Genomic DNA, 24,687 nt, shown 5'->3' on the forward strand with positions numbered 1-24,687 from the left:
TAAAAATGTTATATATATATATATATAAAATTAATATATAATTAAAATAATATGAGAATATACACTATATAGAATATAATTATAAATTATATATATATATATATATATATAAAATTAATTTATATATATATAAAATTAATAAATAAATAAATATATATATATATATATATAACAATTATTTGAACTCATCATGGTCACTATCCCGCTATGGTATCTGCTCTAAAATGTTCAAATAAAGCACAAGCAATTTTAATGTGTTCCAATTAAATTTTGCATGCATGATTCGGCTTAAAGTTCATAAATGTACATAGAACCTATTATTTGCATATACAATAAAAAATTTGCTCGCCAGATTTTTTATACAACAGATTTTAGTTTGAATAAAAAATACATTAAAATAAAACGTGTTGATAAAACTTAAGGCATTTAAGTGAGTCATAAACATATTTTCACTTCTAGGACATTATAGGCTATTTGTAACATTTCAGAAAAAGAAGGTGCGGTTCAATGAGTCGATGAGAACCGCTAATTTTGTGAACCAGTTCATTAAGAAAAAAAAGACGATCCGACTCAAGTGAATGATTCATCGGACATCGATACACCCCCCTCCGCCCTCCTCCTCCTCCTCCTCTTCCTCCCTGAGCGGAGCTCCTCTGCGCGTCGGTCGGGAGTCACTACAGACACACACATACACACAGAGCCATGGCCGAAAACGCCGGCTTGGAAAACCATCGCATCAAGAGCTTCAAAAACAAGGGGCGAGATGTGGAGGTAAGTCCACCGGATACTTTGGACTCCGGGCTTTTCCCCCCAGTTCGTTTTCCTTCTCCTGAGTGTCTGTGGTTCTGGTATTATGGTGTCGGATCGGAGCGGGTGTTTGTGGACCCAGCTAGAGCATCATGCGGAGCGGGCGCGGCCTACATAGAGGCCTCTTTAAACACATATTTCCCTTCAATATTCACGAGTTAATCGCGACTTATACTCGGACTTGAGCTGTTATAGCGCATTATTTAGTCGTGTAATATTAAGACAGGTTTATTTATTAGGTCGGTAGGGTGGCACGGCTGTTAATTTTCTGTTTTAAATTGCGCTGGGCCAAAAACATGCAGATTTATCGTGTTAGCATGTGTGCTAACTGGTTAGCAAGCGGCAGATTAATCGTCTACTAGTCCGTTTATTCGTGTGTTTTCTTAACCATACTTTTTAACATTCATGTATAGAAGATAAACTCCCTAAACATTAGCAAATAGTCTTAAATATAACTTGCGAACCAGATATATGCGACAGAGACAGGTGTTTTAATACCGGCTTTAGCTAGCTCTCCTAAACTGAACCAGTGACCAGTCATACCTCAACATCTGACCTCTTTATTAATTGTTTAGTCACGCCAGTCTAGATGCCCTGCTGTAGTTGATCTTAATGTACTTGTCCATTGATTAGAGCTGATTATGGTGGTTTAATAAAGATGTCATTTTGAAATGTCAGTTGGTTAACATCTTTTCCTCTTCAATCAGATTGTCCTTTGGTGTGGTAGTTATAGCATCTAAGCATCACCTGTAGGTTAAACCAGAGCTATATAAGCGTGATTTTATTACCTTCAAACTGGAATGAAAACCTCCAGATGGTAGTGCTCCTAAATTCATACCCCAATGCAGGCTGCATAGAGGCGACCTAGAAATACTAGTAAGCCAGGTTGTGCAGTAAGATGATGGATTATATAACACAGCAATGGAATTTTTCGTTCTTTGGCATGCACACTAGGGGACTACATTTATTATGTACTATTTACAGTATGTCATGACTTTCAATTAAGCTGTCTGGTGATGGGCGATATGATTGAAATTTTAAACCTGTCATTGATATGCATCATTTACCCATGGCAGTGGGAAGATCCACTGAAATGTTCTTCCTGTCAAAACTCTTTATCGTTGAAGTATGTTTTATAAGATTGTGCTGATTTTAAGAATTTTTTTTGTTCAGTTATCTTTTCTGAAGAAGTTTTTAACAAAGTTAACCCAAATATAGTTTGAGTTTTTAGCAAAGATAAATTGTAAACACCTGAAATAGTTTTTCCATAAATTTTTCTCACCCTGAAAATAGCCATAGAAGCTGGCATGGCGTTAAAAAGAAGCTTTTGGGAAAAGCCCGTAAAAGTCCTGGCAGAAAGCGATGCATAAGGATGTAGTGTAACGACGAATTATAATTTTTTCCCGAAGTGTTGACAACTTGTTGCAAACTGGTACTACCAACAAATATTAGTGCATTCCTGGAACTGGGCGTCGTTACACCACATCCTTATGCATCGCTTTCTGCCTGGAATTCTATGTGCTTTTCCCAAATCACGGAAGTGACCTCGATGTCCGGGATAGCAGTAGCATGAGCCGTCAGGCAATTGTTGTTTAAATAAACTCCCGACATACTTACAGACTTTCAAATGCCTTGTTTTATGAGTACAGAACCTATTTGCACTACTGTAGAAGTTTGGTACCATTCTGGGCATTATAAGTGGGATAATTTACAAGATACATCATAGGATCCATTAGCGCCTGCACTAAGCCATCCGGCTGATTTCTCTAAATAAGCTCTAACTTTAATAATGTTCGACCAAGGGAAAAGAGGCTTCTGGGGAGGTGTTTGGCTTGAGGTCATGGCGCAAAGGACCCTAGGTTGATTTTACTCCAAACCATCGCTTTTAGTAAAGCGATATGTACTATATGCTTGATTTATGTTGTCGCAAAACGTAAACTGTATTATCGCCCAACTCTAATCTTCCAATTATGACTAAAGGCCGTTCACACCAAGGTTGATAACTATAACGATAAAGATATAGTTCTAAAAATCCATCTAAATATTAATTATTAGTCCACACCAGAGCTATAATGATAACAGCACAAATAAACAATATAATTGGAATGACTTTCAGAACAATTTTTCCCAGCTGATGAGCGATAAAAACAATGACAGCCAATCAGAACCCACCAGACTTTAAAGAGCTCGAGCATATAAAGTAGTAGACGACAAAACTGCAGTGTGTGCTTGGAATAAACGAAACAAAATCGTCTGCTGGTGTGGATGCTAATATAGTTATCTTATAGCTATCGTTCTTGGTGCGAACAGGCCTTAAGGCAAGATGATGCTTAAATATGCTTGACTTTAACATCATGATTTTCTGTAAAGCTGATTTGAAACCATGTCTATTGTGAATAGTGCTGTATAAAGTTGATTTGAAACATCTCTAACCAAACACATTCAGTTAAATTAAGAAACATGGCTAACGTCACGTCTAACCCAGAGGACCACCATAATGAGTGTTCAAAGTCACTTTCAAATGAACAGTATAACATTAAAGGTGCAGTGATCACATTTATGAAGAACTCATTTACTTGCATACCCTGTTGATACTAGACATCATTATCATCTTCTGCCGTAAGCTCATCCGAGGAACCCCTGAGGCCTCCTTCAAGATTAATGGTGCGAATTGACTGCAAGTGACTATAGGCCGCTGGTGTGACTCAGCCGTCAGACACACATGGCTTTGGATGAAGCCAGCAAAGCTGTCGCCCTTCTGCAGCTATTCCGGGAATTTGCAAAGTAGATTCAGATTTCTCATCTTGTGTTCCTAAGAGCGAAGGGCTCGTGCATGATCCATTTGATGTGGCCAGCAACGGACTGTGGAACTGTGGGATACTTCGGCTCATTAGCCTGCTAGATTTAGCCAATAACAAGGATGTACTTGTAGCTAACTGAGGGAATGACGAGTGCTGCTGTGTTTTGCATTGCTAAGTTGCTGTGGAAAAAGAAACGAAGCCATTTGATTCGTCTGCTATGTCACATACTCACTTGATACCAACCTCAAAAATGGTCAAAAGAGGGTCTGAAGAGTTTGTTAAAATTTGCACATTATAATCAAAGAGCATTTGTGATTGGATTATGGGGCTGGGTATTGATTTGGATTTGTTCTTGATTCAATTAATTTGGATATATATTCTTATAAAAAAAATAAAAAAAATCTCAACCAATGCTGTAAACTATGCAGGCTGGGAACCCTATATTGATACAGTTAATATAATTTTAAAGGTTTAGATTTACAACAAACTATTTATTCAATTGCTATTTATTTTTTAAATATAATGATCAAAATCTGAGTTGTATGCAAAATTTATTTGCACAAGGCAGTTTTTGTATTTAATGATTTGTTACTTCCTACAATGTGTTGAAATATAAACATTTAAATGGTTGCTGTCATAACTTGTCTATTTAATGAATGTTTGACTTTGAATAAATCTTTTTAATGACATCACTAACAGGTTAAATATAATTCATATGTAATATAGTGCATATATTCAGTAAAATACTCATTGAATGGCTTTTTTAGGTAACTGTAACATTGTTTACAAGCTGTTTTATTGACATCTTTCCTCAGTTGAAACACTGATTACATGAGACATGATACGTTTCAGTAAGTTGTACTGTATCTTTCATCATGCCTTCTGATGTTCATATTTATTTAATGCTACAACTAATAGTAAAGAGAAAGCTGGGCTGTGTTTAACACTTTTGGACATGCACTCGTGAACTTCCCTAAGCACTTGCGTTCAACTTCGTCATGTGGACAGACCCTCCACCCCTCGATTTTGAGAGATTGAGCGAGTCTACTCTACATGTACCCTTCAGGCAGATCTATAGACTACAATGCACCATGTTTGTGACTTCACATCAGATCGCGCTTAATTTACTTTTTTTGTCCATCTATTGAAAGTCTAGGCAATCAAAGAGCTAATTTTGGCACTTGTATGTCAGAGGCGGCTTTATTATGTGTGTGCGGTCTGGATGCAAGCGCGGAATCTGTGGGAATTAGTGAAATTATGCGCAATCCCGCCCCGAAATTCACACCCGGTCACACCAACACTATTTAACTGGATTGAATGAGATCTCTGAATGAGAAGAGGCGGGTGTGTGTCAACTCGCTGTCAGAGAGGAGAGCAAGAAAGAGCAGCTGGTATCGGTGTATCGATACTGCCGAAAGGAGTACTGAAAAAGTTTCAGATATTTCAGTATCGATACATATCGAAATTAGGGCTGTACTGTCCTAGTCGACTAGTCGATTAGTTGGTCGATACGTTCTGGTTCGACCAAAATTCTGATTGGTCGATTTTCTGCCGCGTTTATTTCATCAGTTTTGCCGCGCTGAGGCGCGCTAATTTCATCAGGTGGAAAGCACTAACTGCTAATGGGGGTGTTTTCAGAATACCCTTGTTTCACTGTAACAGTCTGTCTTCAAAACACCCCCCTTGTTTTCACCTTTTTTGGATTAGTCCAACCCAAGAGAGAGCGTCGAGCGTAGTAGGTTTGATGCTGAATATTATTTATTTAATTGTGAGAGCGTTTAATAGTCAGTCCTCTTCTAACATGTCAACAACAAAGAAATCGACAGTGTGGCAGCATTTTGTTAAAATTGATAACAGGAAAAAGGTTGAATGCAAAGTTTGCAAGCAACAGTTTTCCACAGCTTGACGACAAACATGACATATCATCTACTGTAAAAGTGGTAAGCTCACTTGTCTGCGTTAGCTTGCCCTGTCTGTTTTGAGTAAGCTATGAACATATCAGAATTTGCATATTTCAATGTTTTAGTGTGATAACCTAACTTTTTTATTTTTTATTTGGAGCCTAATGCGCAATTGCGCTGTGCTGTTGGTTGTTAGTTTTGAGCCTAGGATGCTTTATTTTTCAGTTATGCACTTTATTTCGTTTCTGCTCTTGATCTGGTTTGTTTAATAAATATAATTTTTTTATTAAAGTGGACGTGCCTTTTGTGTTTATTAAGAGTAAAAGCTTTAAGTTAATAGTCTATTCGTGTCTCAGCTGCGAAGCTAACGTTAAGCTCATCAGCCTCGCTCGGTGCGAGGACATGCACGGTGAAATGATAGTGTCTGACTAATAATAACTTATTATTATAACATATGACAAAAATAATTGTCTAAATTATGTTGTATATTCCTCAACAGTTCTTGTGATGATATCACTAGTTGACAACATAGTACTATTTTCGGAAATCATAAGCTATGATATTGCGCAGGTGATGCAGCGCTGTCAGAGCTGACAGACTCAAGTGTCAGACTCATTTCAGTGCAAAATAATTAGGTCAAAAACGATTTAATATACTGCAAATAGCCTACTAGTTGTTTGTTTATTTATAATTCATTTAGGCGGACAACAAGGCTACCAAGTACTGCGCACAGTGCACATCTAATTAATTTAACGTTTTTTTTTTTCTAACGTCATTTTTAGTCGATTTTAGTCGATTTTTAGTCGAAAATTTCAGGACTTCAGTCGACCAAGATTTTCTTTGGTTGAGTACAGCCCTAATCGAAATATCAATATTTTTGACAACATTAGTTCTAGCTACCTTAAGCTGACTGTTTTTTAACACAGGCATAGCTTATTATATTTTCATAATTTTATTTATAGAATTGCATTTCGTTTTCTTTGCGCCTGTGGCCTGTAGACTGAACACGCAATATATCGTCACCGTTTTTTACATGGAGACAATGGTATCGTTTTCAAAAACTCACTTTGAAACCCATTTTCAGAAGTTTGCGTTTTTAGGCCCCGAAACCCAGTTGTCGTGTAAATGAACGGCCAAAACGCACAAATGATGTCGTGTAAATAAATGGTACCCCCCTAAGAGATCGTTCTTGGGATTTAAGAATCACTATGGAGATCATTAAACAGTGTACAATTGAAATAGTCAACCCAGCCCTATTGAATAACATGAAGAAATTTCCTCAGTTAGCCTACATCCTGCTATTTTGCATGTGCCAGATGCTTTAGCCAAAATATGTGCTGGTAACATAATATAATTACACAATTTGCCAACTTAGTTGCGTTCAAGAAATTAATTTGATCAGAATGCGTTTTCCCTAGGAATTGAACCCATGACCTTTGTGTAGCAAGCATCACGGTCTAAAAATGAGTCAAGCCTGATGTTTGTAGCTATTGTGCAGTAAACCTATTTATTAGCATGTCGTGGACCTAACAGGAGTGAGACAGCATGTCCTCATACCATGCTGGCAACCAGACAAGCACATGCACACATACTGTGTCATTATGCTGGTCTCAAGAGTGTCAAGCTGTCATGTCGCCGGCGAAGCCTCTGTCCACTGACTCCTGGAGTGCTTCCTCTCAGCTCTTCCCTCCTGTCATTCTGCTGTGACTCATACATAACGCATGCATCACTAAAATACTGCTCATGTTGCGTATTCAGGAATTCAGGAAAGGAATTCTTTTTTTTTGTTGAATCCTTGAAGTAGGTGTAAATGTGGCCTAGTGTTAGTTCAACATTGAGCCATGGTGCTTTTGCAGGTGAAACCAGTTCAAATCTGCCATCAATTGAAATACAGCTTTAGACATCATGTTACATAAATTGAATTCTAACAGGAACAGTGAGCATTTTGCAGGTTTTTAAGATGTTTTATGGGGCTCCTCTAGTTCAACTACAGCTCTGTTTACACCTGGTATTAAGATGCATTTTGGTCGATCGGGTCACAAGTGGGTGACGCTAAAACGTTTTGAGCTTGTCCACTTTCGACCACTTCCAGAGGTAGTCGAAAACGCATTTGACCGGATTGCTTTCGTAGTGTATTTTCATTTGGTCGATTGTGTTCGAACAGCCACAAAAGACCTACTCTCCGCCTACTGACCTAATTGGTAAACTTTATGGTAAGCCACCCAAGTTTGGTTTGAAGACAAAAAAACCTACCAAGGACAATGTTCTCTCACCATTCCTGATTTCTAATACACACTCACATCGTTCGCCATGGTCTTGCGGCTGTCAGAGCAGAAACGAAAGCTGATGCTCTCTGCATGTTTTTTCTTGTACCCGGGCACGTTCATATGTAAATTGCTTATTTTGTCCGTTAGATCGAAGGATAAAAAAAACATAAAAAAAAACATACATAGACCCTCTACTCGAAGAAATCGGGACAGAAGTGGTTGAAAGTGGACAAATTAAAATACCAGGTTTAAACGGGTAGGCTGTGTGTCTACCCTCGTCTACTTGTCATCCGATCGACCAAAACGCATCTTAATACCAGGTGTAAACAGGGCCTAAAGTGCAGAATGCTAGTAACACCAATGTCATGGGTTCATTTCCTAGGGAACACAAATTGATAAATATGCATTCAATTCACTGTAAGTCACTTTGAATAATTTACTTGTAAAAATGCAAAATTTTAACTCTTACTTTGAGTATTGAATAATTGAACTTCCTGATATGTTTAATTAGTCATTTAGAAATAAATGCTGGTATTTTGTCCTTTTCTGTTTCCCTTTCTTGCTTGTCGGTTTTGCTTCTACATCCTCTCGCTTTTCCCCTTCGTGACTTTTGGATTGCATAAGTCACAGTGTGGGTTTGCTGTAACATGAACTAGTATGCCCAGTCACAAGATCAAATCCGATCCGTCCCACCATCCCCACCACACAGCATGTGAAGTCTTTGCATTGTTGGCTGCTGATGTTTTTACTTTTCCTCCTAGGCTTTATCCCATTGAAGTTGTATATTTAAGAAAATAAATAAATTAGGGAGCAGAACCATTTGCGATAAGTGACCTGTCCATCTTGTCAAAGTCGGAATGAAATGAGAAATTATTCTTATAAATTTAGTAAGTGCATGTTGTAGATCTTACTGTGAACAATTTAGTCCGCTTATATCCTGTCCCTGAAATCTCACGTTCATCTGAATCTTCTCTTGCATGTCAAAATCCAATCAACAGTGGACAATCTACATAGTTTCTTTTTCGATAATCCATTACATTCTGATGTACCTCACAATACGGAATAAAAGATCCATCTCTACTTCCATTTCATTGCGACCTGAATGTGTTTTGTTGCTCCAGATATATTCCTGCTGCTCTGCAGATGTTTGTTCTGTTGGGTTTTATTGAACAGTTCTAATAGAATGGCCACAAAATGTGATTGTCTAAACAGAGGACTGAGTGACAGCTGGGTTCTGCCGTCACCATGGCTACCACGGTTGGTTGCCTCTTTGTTCTGTTGGACTGGCAAGACTTTGGTTGGCATTTTGTTTGCATCATTACAGCCCATTAGAGGGTGTCACCGTGGCAGTGTGTGAATCACTTGTGGATTTTAACAAGTAGCTAAACCCTAGTATTAAACTTAAAGCAACCACTCACAATGCTCTGGCGTAACGTAAAACTCTGAGAGTTGTCTTAGAATTTCTTCATACCTCAGATATGTTATACTGTACTTAACCAACCTATTTCTCTTCTTTTTCAGACGATGCGAAGACATCGTAATGAAGTGACGGTAGAACTGAGAAAGGTAAGTTCACAATTGTTTCAGGTTTATTTGCATAGTCACTGATCATTTGCAAGTTTCCTCTGGATGGAAGTATTTAAGCTACATGTGTAGCTGAACATTGCATTCTGATGCAATACATGTGACTCATCAGAGAATGTTGGTTGAAATAAACCAGACTTACAAAATTGATTCTCACCGATCCTCTTTAGTTTTTTCATTCCTAAATAACTACGTGCACTCTTACCAACAACATTAAGCTGTTGATTGTGGTGATTCAGCGGGTACTTGAGGTTTGTATTTAGCGCTGCAAGTAAGAGCTCTGAATAGTTCCTCAGTCTCGTTTAGGGCTGCAGCCGGCTATAAAGCTAAAAACAAATGCCTTCACTTGCAGTGTGTATGCATTTGCTCAGAAATTATCTGGAATTTATGTATTTATTGAGCTTGTTATCTTTTAGTGGCTGACTTTTGAATTGATTCACTGAAATGGAGTTTGAACTGATTCACAATAATGCAATATTTTGCTGCTGATAAATGAGAGATGGCATTAAAACATACGTTTCAACTGCTGTGGGCCAAAATATTGAACTGAGAGTGGGATTTTACTTTAGCGCACCTCCTCTCATCCCTCGCTCATAGCAGACTGACAGTTGATTTTGATTAAATATAACCACGACAAACACATTGTTTTCTGTGTATTTACTTGCATGGATTTAATTGTTCACCACAAGACTAATAATGTGCGCTAACAAAGTTAATAGGGTAAATTACGACTTTTAAAGAATAGCCACCACCTTTTGCCCCTCTAGCGACGGCCATGCTTCCACCAATAGTTATAGGAACTATGAAAACGTTCCTCCGCTACCAAAGCCCTTAAAGTGTAGCGGCAGCGTTGTGTGAGATGTGATTGTGCGGGTACATCGTTGCAGGAAATAGAGGAGCATCTGTAGCTTGAATGTGGCCTCAGCGTGGAGTCTCTTCTTGCATTACAGTCAACTTAAGCAGGTGGTGATTGCATGTGATTGCACAGATGCTTTTTTTCTTGCTTCAGGACGTTGCATTTAGGATTTTTTCTGTTCTGTCTTTTCTGTAAGACATGAGCACCGGAAGCAAGGCATCTCACTCTAAATATAGTGTATACACATCTGATAGCGTAACCAAATGTTGACCAAACATTTAACATAATGAATCAGATACCAGAGACTGAAGGATCCTGCTGCTGTGTCAAACACACAATCTGAGCAACTGAGCAGATAAGTCTTATGCCCGTTACGCATTGTACGTTTTTGGGCTGTCCCAGATGAAAGCTGACCAATCATGGCGATTTCTGTGGTCGTGGCTGCTAACGGTGGTCCTATGTCATACAGTGAGAGAGGTTCAAAGATGGCCATTGTCACGGTCTTGCGACCAAAGAGACCCTTCGATAATTTTCTGACAGTGTCAGAAATGTAGCATGATCATCTCACAGTGTGTAGACCTACGTCTACTGACCAGCCAATAAAAATGCAACATGAACATGGCGCTAAAACTTAAAACTATATGCCTCAAGCTCCATTTGCAAAAATGGGATGCCAAGTTGGCCTCTTTTCCCTGGTCCATATTCTCCTCTTTCGCTTACTCTTTTTCAGTGCACATAAAAAATGCAATTGCCAAAGTACATCTTGCTAGGGCTGGATGATTAATCGAAAAGTAATCGAAACCGAAATTCAGAGCCTATAACCGACGTAATTTTACCAAGTCGGTTATTTCGTTTTTTTAATTCTATTAATATTTCCGCCCACTGTGTGTTAATGTACTTTCCCCTTAAAACATATTACCGCGTGTGTAGTCACGTGACTCCGCCCCGTCCAGTCTGCGACATTGAAGCAACATGGAGGAGAACTCAGAGTCAACTCAGCAACATCTAGGTCAGCCAGGAACCTTGGTGTGGTAATTGATGATCAATTGAACTTCACAGACCACATGTAATTCCACCAATCTGTTTCAACACTTGGAGCACAATCACATTACCGAACATGAACAGTGCAAACAGTGCATTTGATTAAGTTGTTTGAAATATTTAATAAATAAGCCTTAGTAGCTATCTGTGTGTTTCCTTATTTTAGAATCACAAAGATAGGATTATGCACTCTTTCATTAGAAAAAATAACCGTGAACATATTACAGTATAAGCCTTGCCAGCGACATATGAAAAATATTTTTTCATTTTAAATAATCGTTCAATAATCGTAATCGAGGTAACTTGTTCGATTAATTGCGATTATGATTTTAGCCAAAATCGTCCAGCCCTACATCTTGCTCTATTTGTTTACCACTAGCGCATGCTGAATTCAATGTGTCATCATCGTACAGTCTACATACAATGTTGTACCCAAGTTTATTAGATCCATGTCGTACGGTGTGATTTGTAATGATCTTAAAGGATTGAGAATCACACTGTAGCAGACATTAAATCCACGATTTCACATGCTTGAGATATTCGCTTTTGTTACTAGTCATGTGTCATAATTTTATTTTTATTTTTTTATTTAGCAGAAAAACACGACTAATGATATTAGTCCTTGTTTAAAAAAACAAGTCACATGGCTTTGTTCTCTCAGCTGGTGAGCTGTTTCTTTTGGAAATCTGGTTTGCGCTTGCAGTATTTGGGTCATGCCATCCATGGTCACGGGGCCCCTGGTTGGCTGCACCCCAAGAGGGAGGTTGTCATGAGGGGCTTCCCTCGTCACACACTTCTCCCCTGCCCTCCGCCCTTTCTTTTGGCACAGAACTCCGAACCTCGCTAGAACTACTTGTGTATTTCTATGGGTTTTACATCTAATAAAAAAAACTGAAACAGGTCCCTACTTGATAAAGTAGCATGTCATCACCAGAAGCCAAGCTGCCTTCAGCCTCTGACAAAGTCCATTATGCCAAATGGCACAGTCTGAGTGCGTAGAAATCCCCTGTTGTTGATCTGGTAGGCCAGAGTTGATGTGAAGCAGAAGTTTAGTCCCACAGCCTTGATCTTGATGAATTTGGTGCTGGATTGGGTGACGCAGCATGTCCTGTCCATATTAGGCGCTGATACTGTCAGCCCAGAGGAATCGGACAGAATGCTGCTGTGCTCTGTGTGCGAGACATTCCTCTTTGCATTCCAGTTTGCTCTAACATTAGCGTCACAGGCCACTCACCCTCACATTAGTTTCTCACACAGCCTAGAACCAGAAGGGACTTTCTGTGTGCCATTTTTTTCCCCAGTTATTTGCCTTTTTTTTTAAGGGTTCGATATTGTGCTGTTAAATTTTATTTCATTAACATTAGCAGCAAAATATTCTATTTAAGGGTTTCGGGAGAAAATCCATTTTAGGTTTAAAATTCCATTAGTCTTGCTGCGATAGTCGGTGTTACAGGTGTTACACAGTCGCACACAGATTACATCACTTGTCCACTGCTGTACGTTTGTAAACCATTTTTTTTAATAGTAATAAAAATCATTTGGTTCAGTTAAAGAAGAGATACTACTATTAAAACTGATTAACCTGTGGGAAAAAATAAGATTTTGTTGCAGTGTGGGAACAAACTGAGAAAAATTAAAACACTGAAAAACACTATTAAAAACCTGAAACATTTGCACATAACGGCCTGTATACCAACTTATTTGGTGTTTTGAATTTCCCACGCCTCTTCAGGTTGAGGTAATAAGGATGAAGTACTCCAGATGCTTTTTTTTTCTGGCTGTATGTAGCACCTTCCACTCTGCAGTTCCTTCTGAAGGATTCCAGTGTTAGAAACAAGCAGCTTATGTTTATATTTAACAAAATATAAAAATTAAGTTATTTCATTCTGAACTCTTAGTTTGGGCAGCACATTGAACCCCTGTATTTAAGCAGAGGATTGTTGTATTAAAAGCACAGCAGAAAAAACAGCCATTTGATTTTAAGGGTCTTTAAGGGAAAATGTATGATATAACCTCTTTAAAATGATAGTTTATTAAAAATAAAAACACCTTTATTAAATACACATGACATTAATTCACACTTAAGAGTGTATTCTATGATTTCCTCAAATGTATTAAGTCTGTAAAATCACAGATTCATTTTTTATTAGTTTTGGTTTGTGTGAAGTGCAAGTATTCACAGAGGACCTAATATTTACTTAATTTCTCAATCCGTACAGAACAAAAGAGACGAGCATCTCCTGAAGAAACGAAATGTTCCACAGGAAGAGAGTCTGGAAGATTCTGATGTGGACTCTGACTTCAAAGGGGTAAGAGGCTTTCTACTCAGTTCATATCCCTCCATATCTTGCGTTTTCCTTTACATAGTTGGTCTGAATTTTTCTCGTCCTTTTCTCCTCAGCAAAATGTAACGCTAGATGCCATCTTACAGGTAAGGTTTTAACGTGGTAAATGTCTGATAAATAACTGATTCGGAGGGTCGGCGCACAGCAGCACTTCACTTAACAAAGTGTGGGTGTGAACGACTCCTCCTTCCTCTCATTCTCCATTTCTCCTTTTTCTTTTTTTCCCTACAGAATGCCACCAGTGACAATGCAGTTGTGCAGCTCAGCGCAGTGCAAGCAGCCAGGTAAAGTGTTGTGATGTATGAAAAGATTTGAATTTGTTACACATGAATGTCTTCTAAAAACATCTCTCATAACCTCATGCCTCTAATAACCTCAAGTCAACAAATCAGACTGTTTTTGCTTTAATACACATGCCTGGTCTTTATGCACATGATTCATCAGTGCGTGCGAGTCTAAAGACAAATATAAGTCCTAAACTAATTTATATTCCTTGTTGAATATAATTAAAAAATGTATCACATTTTGTTGGTTTCTATTTTTTCTGAAGTAGTCCAAGTCTGATTAATGTTAAATCAGCTGAATGTGAAAAGCATAACACAAAACAACAATGACGTACTCTGTCAATTATGCTTGTAATTAAATATGTTTTGCTGGATTTGTCTCTTTGAAATGGATTGCATTAACACTGCTGACATGTATTTGGCGTGCCGGATAATGAATGAAAGAGTGCCTGACTATTTTTCTCTTTTCCGTCCTCGCAGAAAATTGCTCTCAAGTGACAGAAATCCTCCCATAGACGACTTGATAAAATGTGGAATCCTTCCAATCTTAGTCAAATGCCTGGAGAGGGATGACAAGTGAGTGTGACTATACATTGCACTAAATGAAATGATTCAAAACTTAATGAAACCTTTTTAATTGTGCTGTTTGTGTACAAACATGCATCAGAGTTAATGAAGTTTTCAATGTCAATCTTGAATGATGGTAGAGAAAGTGAATGAGATAAAAGAATAAGGGATGAGGCAGAAGGTGGATGTTAGATGGAGATCCTCAAGTGAGAACACTGCCGTTCAAAAAAATTGGGGTCAGTAAGATTCAAGATGCATGAAATTGACTAAAAGTGAATGTAAAGACTTTTTATAATGTCTATAAAAAATATTTATTATGTTACAAAATATTTCTATTTCAGATAAAAGTTCTTTTCATCAAAGAATCCGGAATTTTTATTATTACGGTTGGTTTCCGCAAAAGTATTAAGCAGCACAACTGTTTTCAACATTGATAATAAGAAATGTTTCTTGAGCATCAAATCAGCATATTAGAATGATTTGTGAAGCATCATGTGACACTGAAGACTGGAGTAATGATGCTGAAACACAGACGGTAATGCTTTAATGATTTTTAGGTGCGTTCAGTCATGGCACCAAAGTGTTATTCATAAAGACGTGCTAAATCAGACACAACATGCCCGGATTTCTACAGCCTTATTCAGCAACAGCAAAACAATTACAAATTTTAGTCAACTGGTGAGGTTGCACAGAAATGAGTGTCCTTAGGCAGGTGTCACGCCTTTCTCCATGCTTTTTTTAGGCAATGAGAAACGCTTTCTTCCTGTGAATTAACAAACATGTTCAGATTTGCTGACTTGTTTGGAGGCCATGTGGTCAAAGTTAGCAAAATGAAGTGGAAGTTACAGAATCTTTTAAATTCATATTTATGAGGAGAAATGAGGATTGGTACCCGATACACAAGTGGAAAACCACCCCAGCAACACCTATAAAATCTTTTTTAAGATCTTTTTTACATTTTATTATACATGACTGGAAAAATAAAAAAAATGCATCTGACAATAGTGTGTGTTACAGTGGTCTGACTCAACCTGAAATCATTGCTTTTGTCTTCATGTCCGACTCTAAATGAGCCAAGAACTGTTAGTGTGTTTGTGTACTTTTTAAAGTTTTTATAAAGGTCAGTTCTGGCTACAAACACAGAATCCTGTGGGAAAGTCCTGCTGAGCCTTTTTCAGAGTATCGCAGAAGGTCATTTTGTATTCAGAGTGGTCCGAGGTGAAGTGTTGTTTACCACCAGCGCAAAAAAAAAAATCTGAACTTCCATTTCTCTCTCTTTTTCTTCATCAGTCCTTCATTGCAGTTTGAAGCTGCCTGGGCTTTGACCAACATTGCATCAGGGACGTCTGCACAGACACAGGCAGTGGTCAAATCCAGTAAGTTGTTTGGACAGGCCTTCATCTGCTGGATCAACCAGTTTTGACTATGTCAGCTCTCTCTGTATTTGAAGGCTCTGTCCTCCTCTCATTCTCTTTCCCTGTCTGTCTAGATGCTGTCCCATTGTTTTTGAGACTTCTCCACTCTCCTCATCAGAATGTGTGTGAGCAGGCCGTGTGGGCGCTGGGAAACATCATTGGTGAGTGACTGAAATGTCCTCACACTGTTTTTGCCACTGAATTTTGTAACTGAAAAGAACAAAAACAAGAATTTATAATTAAGGAGAGAGTAAGTTCTTTTTTCATTCTCCTGGCAACAAATACTAACCCACCAATGAGATGTCAACTTTTGGATGGCATGTCCAGAACAGCTGCTACATGCATATTGGTGGCGTTAACACATTGAAAGCTGTTGGTTCAACCAAAATTAAACGCCAAAGTCACAATTTTAGATTCAATTATAGTTGACATACCTCTCACAAACCTTTAAAGCTTTTCTTCCGTTGCGCCACCTATAGTACTGGAGTATATTTCCAAAAAATGCTTTGTTTAATTAGCAGTATTGAATTTCTTAAGTAGTGTATTGACAATTTAAACTAGCAAATGCATCCCCAGAAATTGGGATCCATATCATTTGAGAGTTGTAACAGCTGTGATATTCATCAGTAGTGTTATGTACACTTTTTAACACACGCTTGTGATTTATGGGCCTTTGCAGGTGATGGACCTCAGTGTCGAGATTACGTCATCTCGCTCGGTGTGGTCAAACCTCTGTTGTCGTTTATTAATCCTTCCATCCCCATAACCTTCTTGAGAAACGTTACCTGGGTCATTGTCAATCTGTGCCGAAACAAAGACCCACCCCCACCCATGGAAACAGTGCAAGAGGTGAGGAGTGTATGTAATCGTATGTACATTTACTACTCATTTCTTTTAGTTGGTAAAAATTATCTATAAATTGTTTAGTTGAATATTGTTTAGTAAACATAAACTCTGTGTTTTTTGAAATCATCTAAAATAACACTTGATCAATGTTAACATAAATAGTGTGATGTGGTAAAAACACATTAGTAACCTATCTGCTCTCATTAAGTCGGTTCAAGCCTGACTGCTGAAGTGCATGGAAATACAGCGATTTGATTGGATAAATTGATCCACTTAGCTGGCTGTTTGACTGATTGATATGCACGAAGCACTTTATAAACTGGCATTTAATCCAGTGAAGCACCACTGTGCCACAATTTTTCAATCTTACAGTGTGCAAGATATGTGTATTATCATTCTTGCGTTTCAGACGAAACCTTTCTTAATAATCTGAAGTCTGTCTCCTTTCTATTTAGCTACTATCTATTCAGTCATGGGTTGCAGTTATTATGCTGTATAATCTACATGCCAATATTTTATCATTCTCTCTGTTTTGTTTTCTTCTCCTGTCTGTAATCTGGAGGTATAGCTTTGAGCTGAAGGGAACATATTGTACCTCCTGCTGCTAGGAAGTAATTAGACTGGTGTTTTCACTGTGTGTGTGTGTGTAATATAACAACTGTTTCATTGATGGCAGATCTAATGAATATTCTCTTGTCCTACAGATGATTTCATGTTTACATGCTGTGTGCTTATTCTCAAAATCTGGTGAAATATCAGCTTCTAAAATATCAGTTTTTCTTTCACAGATTCTTCCTGCCCTCTGTGTACTCATATATCATACAGATATAAATGTAAGTACAAGATGTAAAAAAAAATCTAAAGCAGAAGTGTAATTGAATAATGAGTGTAGTAAATCTGTTTTTAGTCTCTTTACTGAGTGATAACATACAAGCTGGTTATTATCGCACAGTAAACACTAGTGATGCTCCGATTGATTGGCCAATATTTTTGCCAATATCGGCCGATCATGATCGGCGGCCGATCATGATCGGCCGATATTGGCAAAAAATAGCTTGATCGGCAACCCCCAAAAGCGCCGATCAAAAAAGCCGATCACGTGACGTAAATAACTCGCGCAACTTTTCCGCATGCGCGGCAACACAACAGCAGAGCAGAGCTTGCTTAACAGTGGCAAAATGAGTTCTCCTATGACGGCAATTCAATGGCAATTATAAACGAGCGCACAACTGATGCTGGCGCGCGCGGTAAATGACATTCGCGAGAGGATAACAGATCTACGCGCGAGGAAACGGGAACTCGCGAGCTCATTCAAACCCTGCGCGGGCGCATGACATCTCTGCCCTCGCGCGCGCGCATGATCATTCCCCACACTCTCGCGCTTGATCTCCTCTCGCCTGCTGATTTTGCTCGCTCGAACACTTTTATTTTTGGCAGTCGAGGGGCGGGACTTACTGTTTTAATAACCTCAAATGTCATTGTCATTATTTTATTTTTTGGATCTGATGTAGTTAGTTCCTCAACTACATCCATTGCAGTCTGCCTGACCCCTCTTTGTTTTGAAAAATTATACTGTGCCTTATTTGGAAAAGGTGGCCTACAGTAGCCTTATGTTATCTTGTTTTCTAACTACAATTAAATAAATATTGGTGGTTCTTCAAGATTTTCTTGACTCTATCATATTTCCATTCTGTGATCGGCAGTGATCGGCAATCGGCAGATCATGATTTTGGTAATCGGTGATCGGCCCCAAAAATGCTGATCGGAGCATCACTAGTAAACACTGAGTTTATCTGAACCTCGATATGACACGAAGGGTTATTGTATTGTCTTGAAGGACTTTATTTTGCAATAATGATTGGCTGACTGTACATTTATCCCAGTTATTGTATGGATACTTATCAAATAAATATACATTTCAACTAAAATCAGTATTTTGTTAATGTATTTGTTTTGTTAATGTATCTTAGCTTCCACTACGAAAGAATAATAGTCCATTTGACCTCTCAGTACGACAACTGACCAATCTGAGAGCTGTGTAGTAAATGATAGAAACTGAGACTTAATTTAGAGTACTAAAATCTTTTTCTTTCTCTAGATTCTGGTAGACACTGTGTGGGCTCTGTCGTATCTGACAGATGGAGGTAATGAGCAGATTCAGATGGTAATAGACTCAGGTGTCGTCCCCTTCCTTGTCCCACTGCTCAGCCACCAAGAGGTCAAAGTTCAGGTACAAAATAATGCAGATTTTTCTAGTTGTTTCCGCTGAAACCCGAATCCGGTTTCTGATAGTGTTTGTGTATCCTTTGCTCAGACCGCAGCGCTGAGAGCGGTGGGGAACATTGTAACCGGGACGGATGAGCAGACTCAGGTGGTGCTCAACTGTGATGTCCTCTCTCACTTTCCCAACCTGCTCACACACCCCAAAGAGAAGATCAACAAGGTGAGACAAACACACACATCCCATCGGATCCCATTTGTGTGAAATGTAATGGTGAAACCCAATCATTTACTTGCTTGATTGCCTAAATGACTCCAGAAATCTCCCCATTCCCAGTGTAAGCGCTGTGGCGCATGTTTAGAGTACATCTGTGATGTGTCTGTTCTTCCCTGCAGGAGGCAGTGTGGTTCCTGTCCAATATAACAGCAGGTAACCAGCAGCAGGTGCAGGCTGTAATAGATGCTGGTCTCATACCCATGATCATTCACCAGCTTGCCAAGGTAAGACTTTATCTGCATAGCCTGCTATACATCCACTTTTGCAGTTTCATTTTAGCACAGGGTTTCCGCGGAGTCATAAAAAGTCATAAAACGTCTTAAATTTAATAATCTGAATTTTAGGCCATAAAAAGTCATAAAAACGTCCGGATTTTCCATACAAGGTCATAAATTTCATTTAGCCACGTCTTAAATTGATATGCTCGTTCATTCGTTGGTTCTACCATTGCTTTTTCCCCCTGAAAATGCGCTGGCGGCATAATGTTAAATGCACAGGTTAAATGCGCCAAAAGCGGAACGCTCATTTGAAACGCGCGCCACACGAACCATTTACCCGCTCGGCTCCAAGTCCAAACGGCAGCGCAGCGCGAGCTCAATAGAACTGATGCGTTTACTCTGATCGGTCTCGGTCACAAGATCCAGTGAGAAGTGCTTGAATTCAGCGAAGAACACACTGTCTCAGTGATTTAAACCAGTTTAAAGGCAGATTAAACAGCGCTGACCAACAGGAGAAACTCTGCACAACGATACAGTCTGAAGGCTTTTCCGTCTACAATCTCCCATCATTTATCATGGATTTACTGTAACGTTAGCCTAGTAATATTAACTGCACCATGTGGGATATACATATTGAATTTTATTATTATTAGTGCTGATAATGTATTAAAGGACTAATGGAATATTTACAGTATTTAATAATGTATTTAGGCTACTGTTTTTCATACATTTCCTGAAGATATGTGCCATCAAAGTTAGGCAACACAAACCTGTTTCAAGACTTGGCCCCTATTAGCACATGCAGAAACTAAGTAATTATTTTCCCAATAAAGATATTTATTTTGTTAAGGACAAATGACAAATGTTTGAATGTCCTACCTCAGATTTGTGAAATGTTCACCTGTTTTAGCAAGTGTTTGTCATTATATTTTCTGACAATAAAGAGTAAAGTTAGTTTAAAACCACAATTAAAGCTCTGGTTTCTACAACTTTCACTTAGAAGTAACAGTCTGCCTTTAAACTTGAAAGAAATAAAGATTTGACATTTATCGTGATAATTATCGATATTGACTAATATAAAACAATTATCGTGATAATTGTTTTTGGCCATATTGCCCAGCCCTAACTGAAATCTCCCGGTCTATCACAATGGGAAAGTGTACATTTAACGAGCCATGGCTCAAAGATGGTGTGTTTAGTAGTTGGCTCAAGCCTGTTGCAAATAATCAGTATCAAGCATATTGCACACTGGGTAAGAAGGCGTTGGAGCTGTCTTTAGGCATTTAAATAATACATCTTGTTACTTTCAATGAAAGTCAATTAAAAAAAAAAACTTTTGAAAGGAATTTTAATGATTTTTCGTAATTCGTGTAGGTCATAAATTTCAATCATAATGGTCATAAAAAGGTCTTAAAAAGTCTTAAATTTGACTGACCAAACCCTGCAGAAACCCTGTAGCATTAACACCACCTTGCTTCAGATTTGCAATTCTGCCATAGGATTTATACTGTGAATCTAAAAGTCTGAGACCACATGTAAAAATGCTTTTATTTAGCATTTTCCTATTTTATTTTTATTACAAATTATATACAAATTAAATATCTTAACACTGCAGAGTATTTCTGATTAATTTTATGTCATAATGCTGTTTCTTTGAAGTCTTAAAATTGTATTTTTCAAGTTAAAATTATATTTTAAATCCAAGCAATATCTAGGGAGTAGAATATCCTAAAGACTTGGGATTGGGTCTTATTTGACTTGGGCCAATAAGCAACCACTCAAAACACCTTATAATTGACATGAACCACTCCTACTTTTTTTTCAGAAAATTTTAAAACCTAGTAATACTATGATTATTTTACTTTTAATAATCTGTTGTACGGCATCTGAAGTAAAATTTAAAGCCAGAATCTTGATTCTTGGAAGAGTCCAGTTTAGACACTAGAATTTGAAGTCTAATACATGTATTTTGGTTTTTCCAAACAGGGTGATTTTGGAACACAGAAGGAAGCTGCATGGGCCATCAGCAACTTGACAATAAGTGGAAGAAAAGATCAGGTTTGAACCATTTGCAATGAATCTTGGATTCAGAGCCACTTTCCCTTCATTTCATTGGTTATTTTGCTGTAATCGCCAGGTGGAGTACTTAGTGCAACAAAACGTGATCCCGCCCTTCTGCAGCCTGCTGTCAGTGAAAGACTCTCAGGTGGTCCAGGTGGTTCTTGATGGACTGAAAAACATCCTCATCATGGCTGGGGAGGAAGCCAGCACAATTGCTGAGATCATTGAAGAGTGTGGAGGTAATGGGTTGTCATGGTTCCTTCATATTTCGACTGGTGGTATTCTAAAAGATGACCAGTAGTCTGAAATGATCACACCTGTACATTCACTGATGTTTTTACTTATTTTTGTAGAAAAAAAAGATGATCAGTGGAGGTAATGAGCAGTTAAATATAACTTTAATAATAAAATTGTCTTGCTTCTGACTTTCAGGATTGGAAAAAATCGAGAACCTACAGCAGCATGAAAATGAGGACATCTATAAACTTGCATTTGAAATCATCGATCAGTACTTTTCAGGAGACGATGTGAGTCTTGTTTCTTGGCATGTCTCTGTATAGTGCTTGACAATGACTTTCAGTTTATTCTAAGCACGGACTGCAGTTTTGTCGTCCGCCACTTTAAATGCCTGAGCTCATTAATGTCGAGTGGATTTTGATTCATCTGCTGGGAAAAAAAACATTCTGAAAGCGATTTCTTTCCTCTGTGGTTATCGGTATAGTTGCGGTTTGGACTTCCCTATTTTCATAGAATTAGAGTGACTATTGCAACTTTACAGTTGTAGTTATCATTATAGCATTTGTCCTTGGTATAAACTGGCCTTAATTCTTTTTGGCTCTGCTTGTAGATTGATGAGGACCCCAGCCTGATTCCTGAGGCCACCCAGGGAGGCACATTTAATTTCGATCCAGCCTCCAACCTACAAACCAAGGAGTTCAAGTTCTAGACAACCAGAGCTTCGAACTCAGGAACGGTGGGTTTCCCAGCTGCTCCTCAACCCCTGCCACCTACTGACCCATCATCTACCAACCACTCACTAACCAGAAAAACAAACCAATCACCACGCTCAAATGACACTCGCTCACACAGAAGAAAATAGCACTGAAGGTTCTGAGTACCTGTCTCAACGCCACTCAAAACATGGATGGATCTCAATAACTTCAAGACATGGAAGAGAAAAAGTACAAGAACAAGATTATACTGCAGTTGCCAAAAAAAAAAAAGAAAAGGAAAAAAAAAAAAGATATATATTTCGCTCTTTCTTTCACTCACTCACACACATAGGTGAGCATGAACAATAATAGGAACTTCTGTTGTTGTACCAGCCATCATATCAGCCAAGGAAGAAGAAGGAAAGAGATGTTCCTGAAATAGAAAAGCAGGGATTTTTCTTTTATTTCCAAGAAATTCCTTCCCTCAAAACATTGCATTTCTGGTGATGATCTTCGAGTCTCAGACAGACGTCCAGCCTCTACTGTGTTAAGCCATTTGGACCCCCTCCCTAATTCATCTGAATCTGTGACCTAGCCTATAATGGGTTATTCCATGGAATATAATTCAAATGGGGGAAGGGAGTGTCTCTAAATATGTGGTGTGCAAACAGAACTTAAATTATCACCACAAATTCTTGCATTTTCTTCATCCTGAAATTATGGATATTTAAAATAAAATAAAAAACACTGAAGATAATGAAGAAAAAAATTTGTCAGCAGATCACACAAACTTAAATGGAGAAAACCTCATCTGAGATGGTCAAGCACCCTCATTTTGAGTTATCAAGTTCTGCAGCGATAGTGTAGTGGACATTCATTGTGCCGATCTTTTTGGTTTGCAATTGGACTGTCGGATGTGTCAAAGGAGGATCCTATTTGAGATGATCATCAGTCGGGTCAATTTGGCCAGGACTTTTAAAGGGCCGCCCCAACCTTTGGAAGTTCATTGAGATCACCTTAACAGGTCTTTCTGCTCAACAAGAGTGCTCTGGCAGCGCTCTTTATTTCCTGGATTCATCTTCTCTACTTCCTGTCTGTAACCATAGTAATAAGTTCTTTGGGAGAAGCCCAATTGTAACCGGTTGGAGGATATTTTCACTAAATCAGTACATTTCAGCACTCGGTAGTCAAAACCACAAGAAACTTTGCAACAGTGATTGGATTGTGAATTCTTTTTTTGTTTTGATCAGTGGAGCTTCCGCTTTTGCAGTTTTTCCAGTCTTACGCGCACACTTTTGGGTTGTTCCCGTTTTATTGCTTAATGTAAGTAGAGAGCGATGTTCGCTTAATTTTGACTATACAAGCAATGGGAAAAGGAGATCCATGACATTGTGGGTCTTTTTTTTTTTTTTTTTTTTTTAAGTTGGTTTTAATCTTATTTCACTTGCTACAAAACCTAATCGTACCAACTAAAAATAAAATTATATTTCTTGTTTAGGTATATAATGAGAAGCTACCACACTTAGGTCCACTAGACGTTGTTGGGACGCTACAGAACAATAATAACTTTGTGATTATTGATTTACAGCCATTAGGGGTATCTTTTTTTGTTTGTTTGTTCTTTTTGTTTTAACTTTTGTTTTGTAATGGCAAATGATTGCCATTATTTGGAAAATGGGCTTTCTTACTGTTGTGACTGGACTTTTTTTGTTTGTTTTTTTGTTCTTTTTCCCTGTGCATTAACTTGTAAAGGGATGTATGGGGAAAAATTGCCGTTGGACTAAAGTAGTTGTGTTTGGGCCGCAAACTGCTGAAAAGACAGTAAGGAAGCTAAAGGCAGCCCTGATGATTTTTGAATTAGCCATTTATTGTTGAACAAAAAGAAAAAAAACTGGTTTGAAATTCATGGACTTATCTAGACAACTAGAAAACGAGCCACTTTAAAGAAGTTTTGTCTTGTATCAGAAATGGATACAAGCTTATTGCTTGTTGCAAGATTTTTACTTGCTGAAGAAAAAAATTAATCTAAAAAAAGCGACAGATTGCGCATTTTGGCCTCTGATTGTTTGTATGTTTTTATAAATTTTAGAACTGAATTTCTCTTTAAGGTGGCTCATCAGTATTTTTTTTTCAACTCTTGTGCATATTAAAGATAAAGAATGAGTTGAAATTCATTGTGCCTTTTGTTTTTCATTTCAAAGCAACTAAAAAAGGTTCATAATGCCTACCACGTTGCATTGGAGCTGCTTATAATATGGGGTCTTT

General features: G+C 38.2%; 1 protein-coding gene and 1 long non-coding RNA gene across 2 annotated transcripts; both read left to right on the top strand.

Moving 5' to 3' along the window:
- Positions 1–614: 614 nt before the first annotated feature.
- On the top strand, positions 615–24,596 carry kpna3 (karyopherin alpha 3 (importin alpha 4)). Its single transcript, XM_082163697.1, has 17 exons — positions 615–771; positions 9,298–9,342; positions 13,477–13,566; positions 13,659–13,688; positions 13,834–13,886; positions 14,367–14,462; positions 15,744–15,829; positions 15,943–16,029; positions 16,548–16,717; positions 17,503–17,547; positions 18,813–18,944; positions 19,029–19,157; positions 19,331–19,435; positions 21,416–21,487; positions 21,567–21,729; positions 21,923–22,017; positions 22,338–24,596. Exons 1-17 carry the CDS (start codon positions 703–705, stop codon positions 22,434–22,436), a joined length of 1,566 nt encoding a protein of 521 aa, XP_082019823.1. The 5' UTR covers positions 615–702; the 3' UTR covers positions 22,437–24,596.
- On the top strand, positions 4,600–7,821 carry LOC309494387. The gene is made up of 2 exons (XR_014204307.1): positions 4,600–6,663; positions 6,928–7,821. It is a non-coding gene; the product is annotated as an uncharacterized lncRNA (long non-coding RNA).
- Positions 24,597–24,687: the final 91 nt, after the last annotated feature.

This window comes from Leuciscus leuciscus (assembly GCF_965113295.1).
Source record: "Leuciscus leuciscus genome assembly, chromosome: 3".
Taxonomy (NCBI): Eukaryota; Metazoa; Chordata; class Actinopteri; order Cypriniformes; family Leuciscidae; genus Leuciscus; species Leuciscus leuciscus.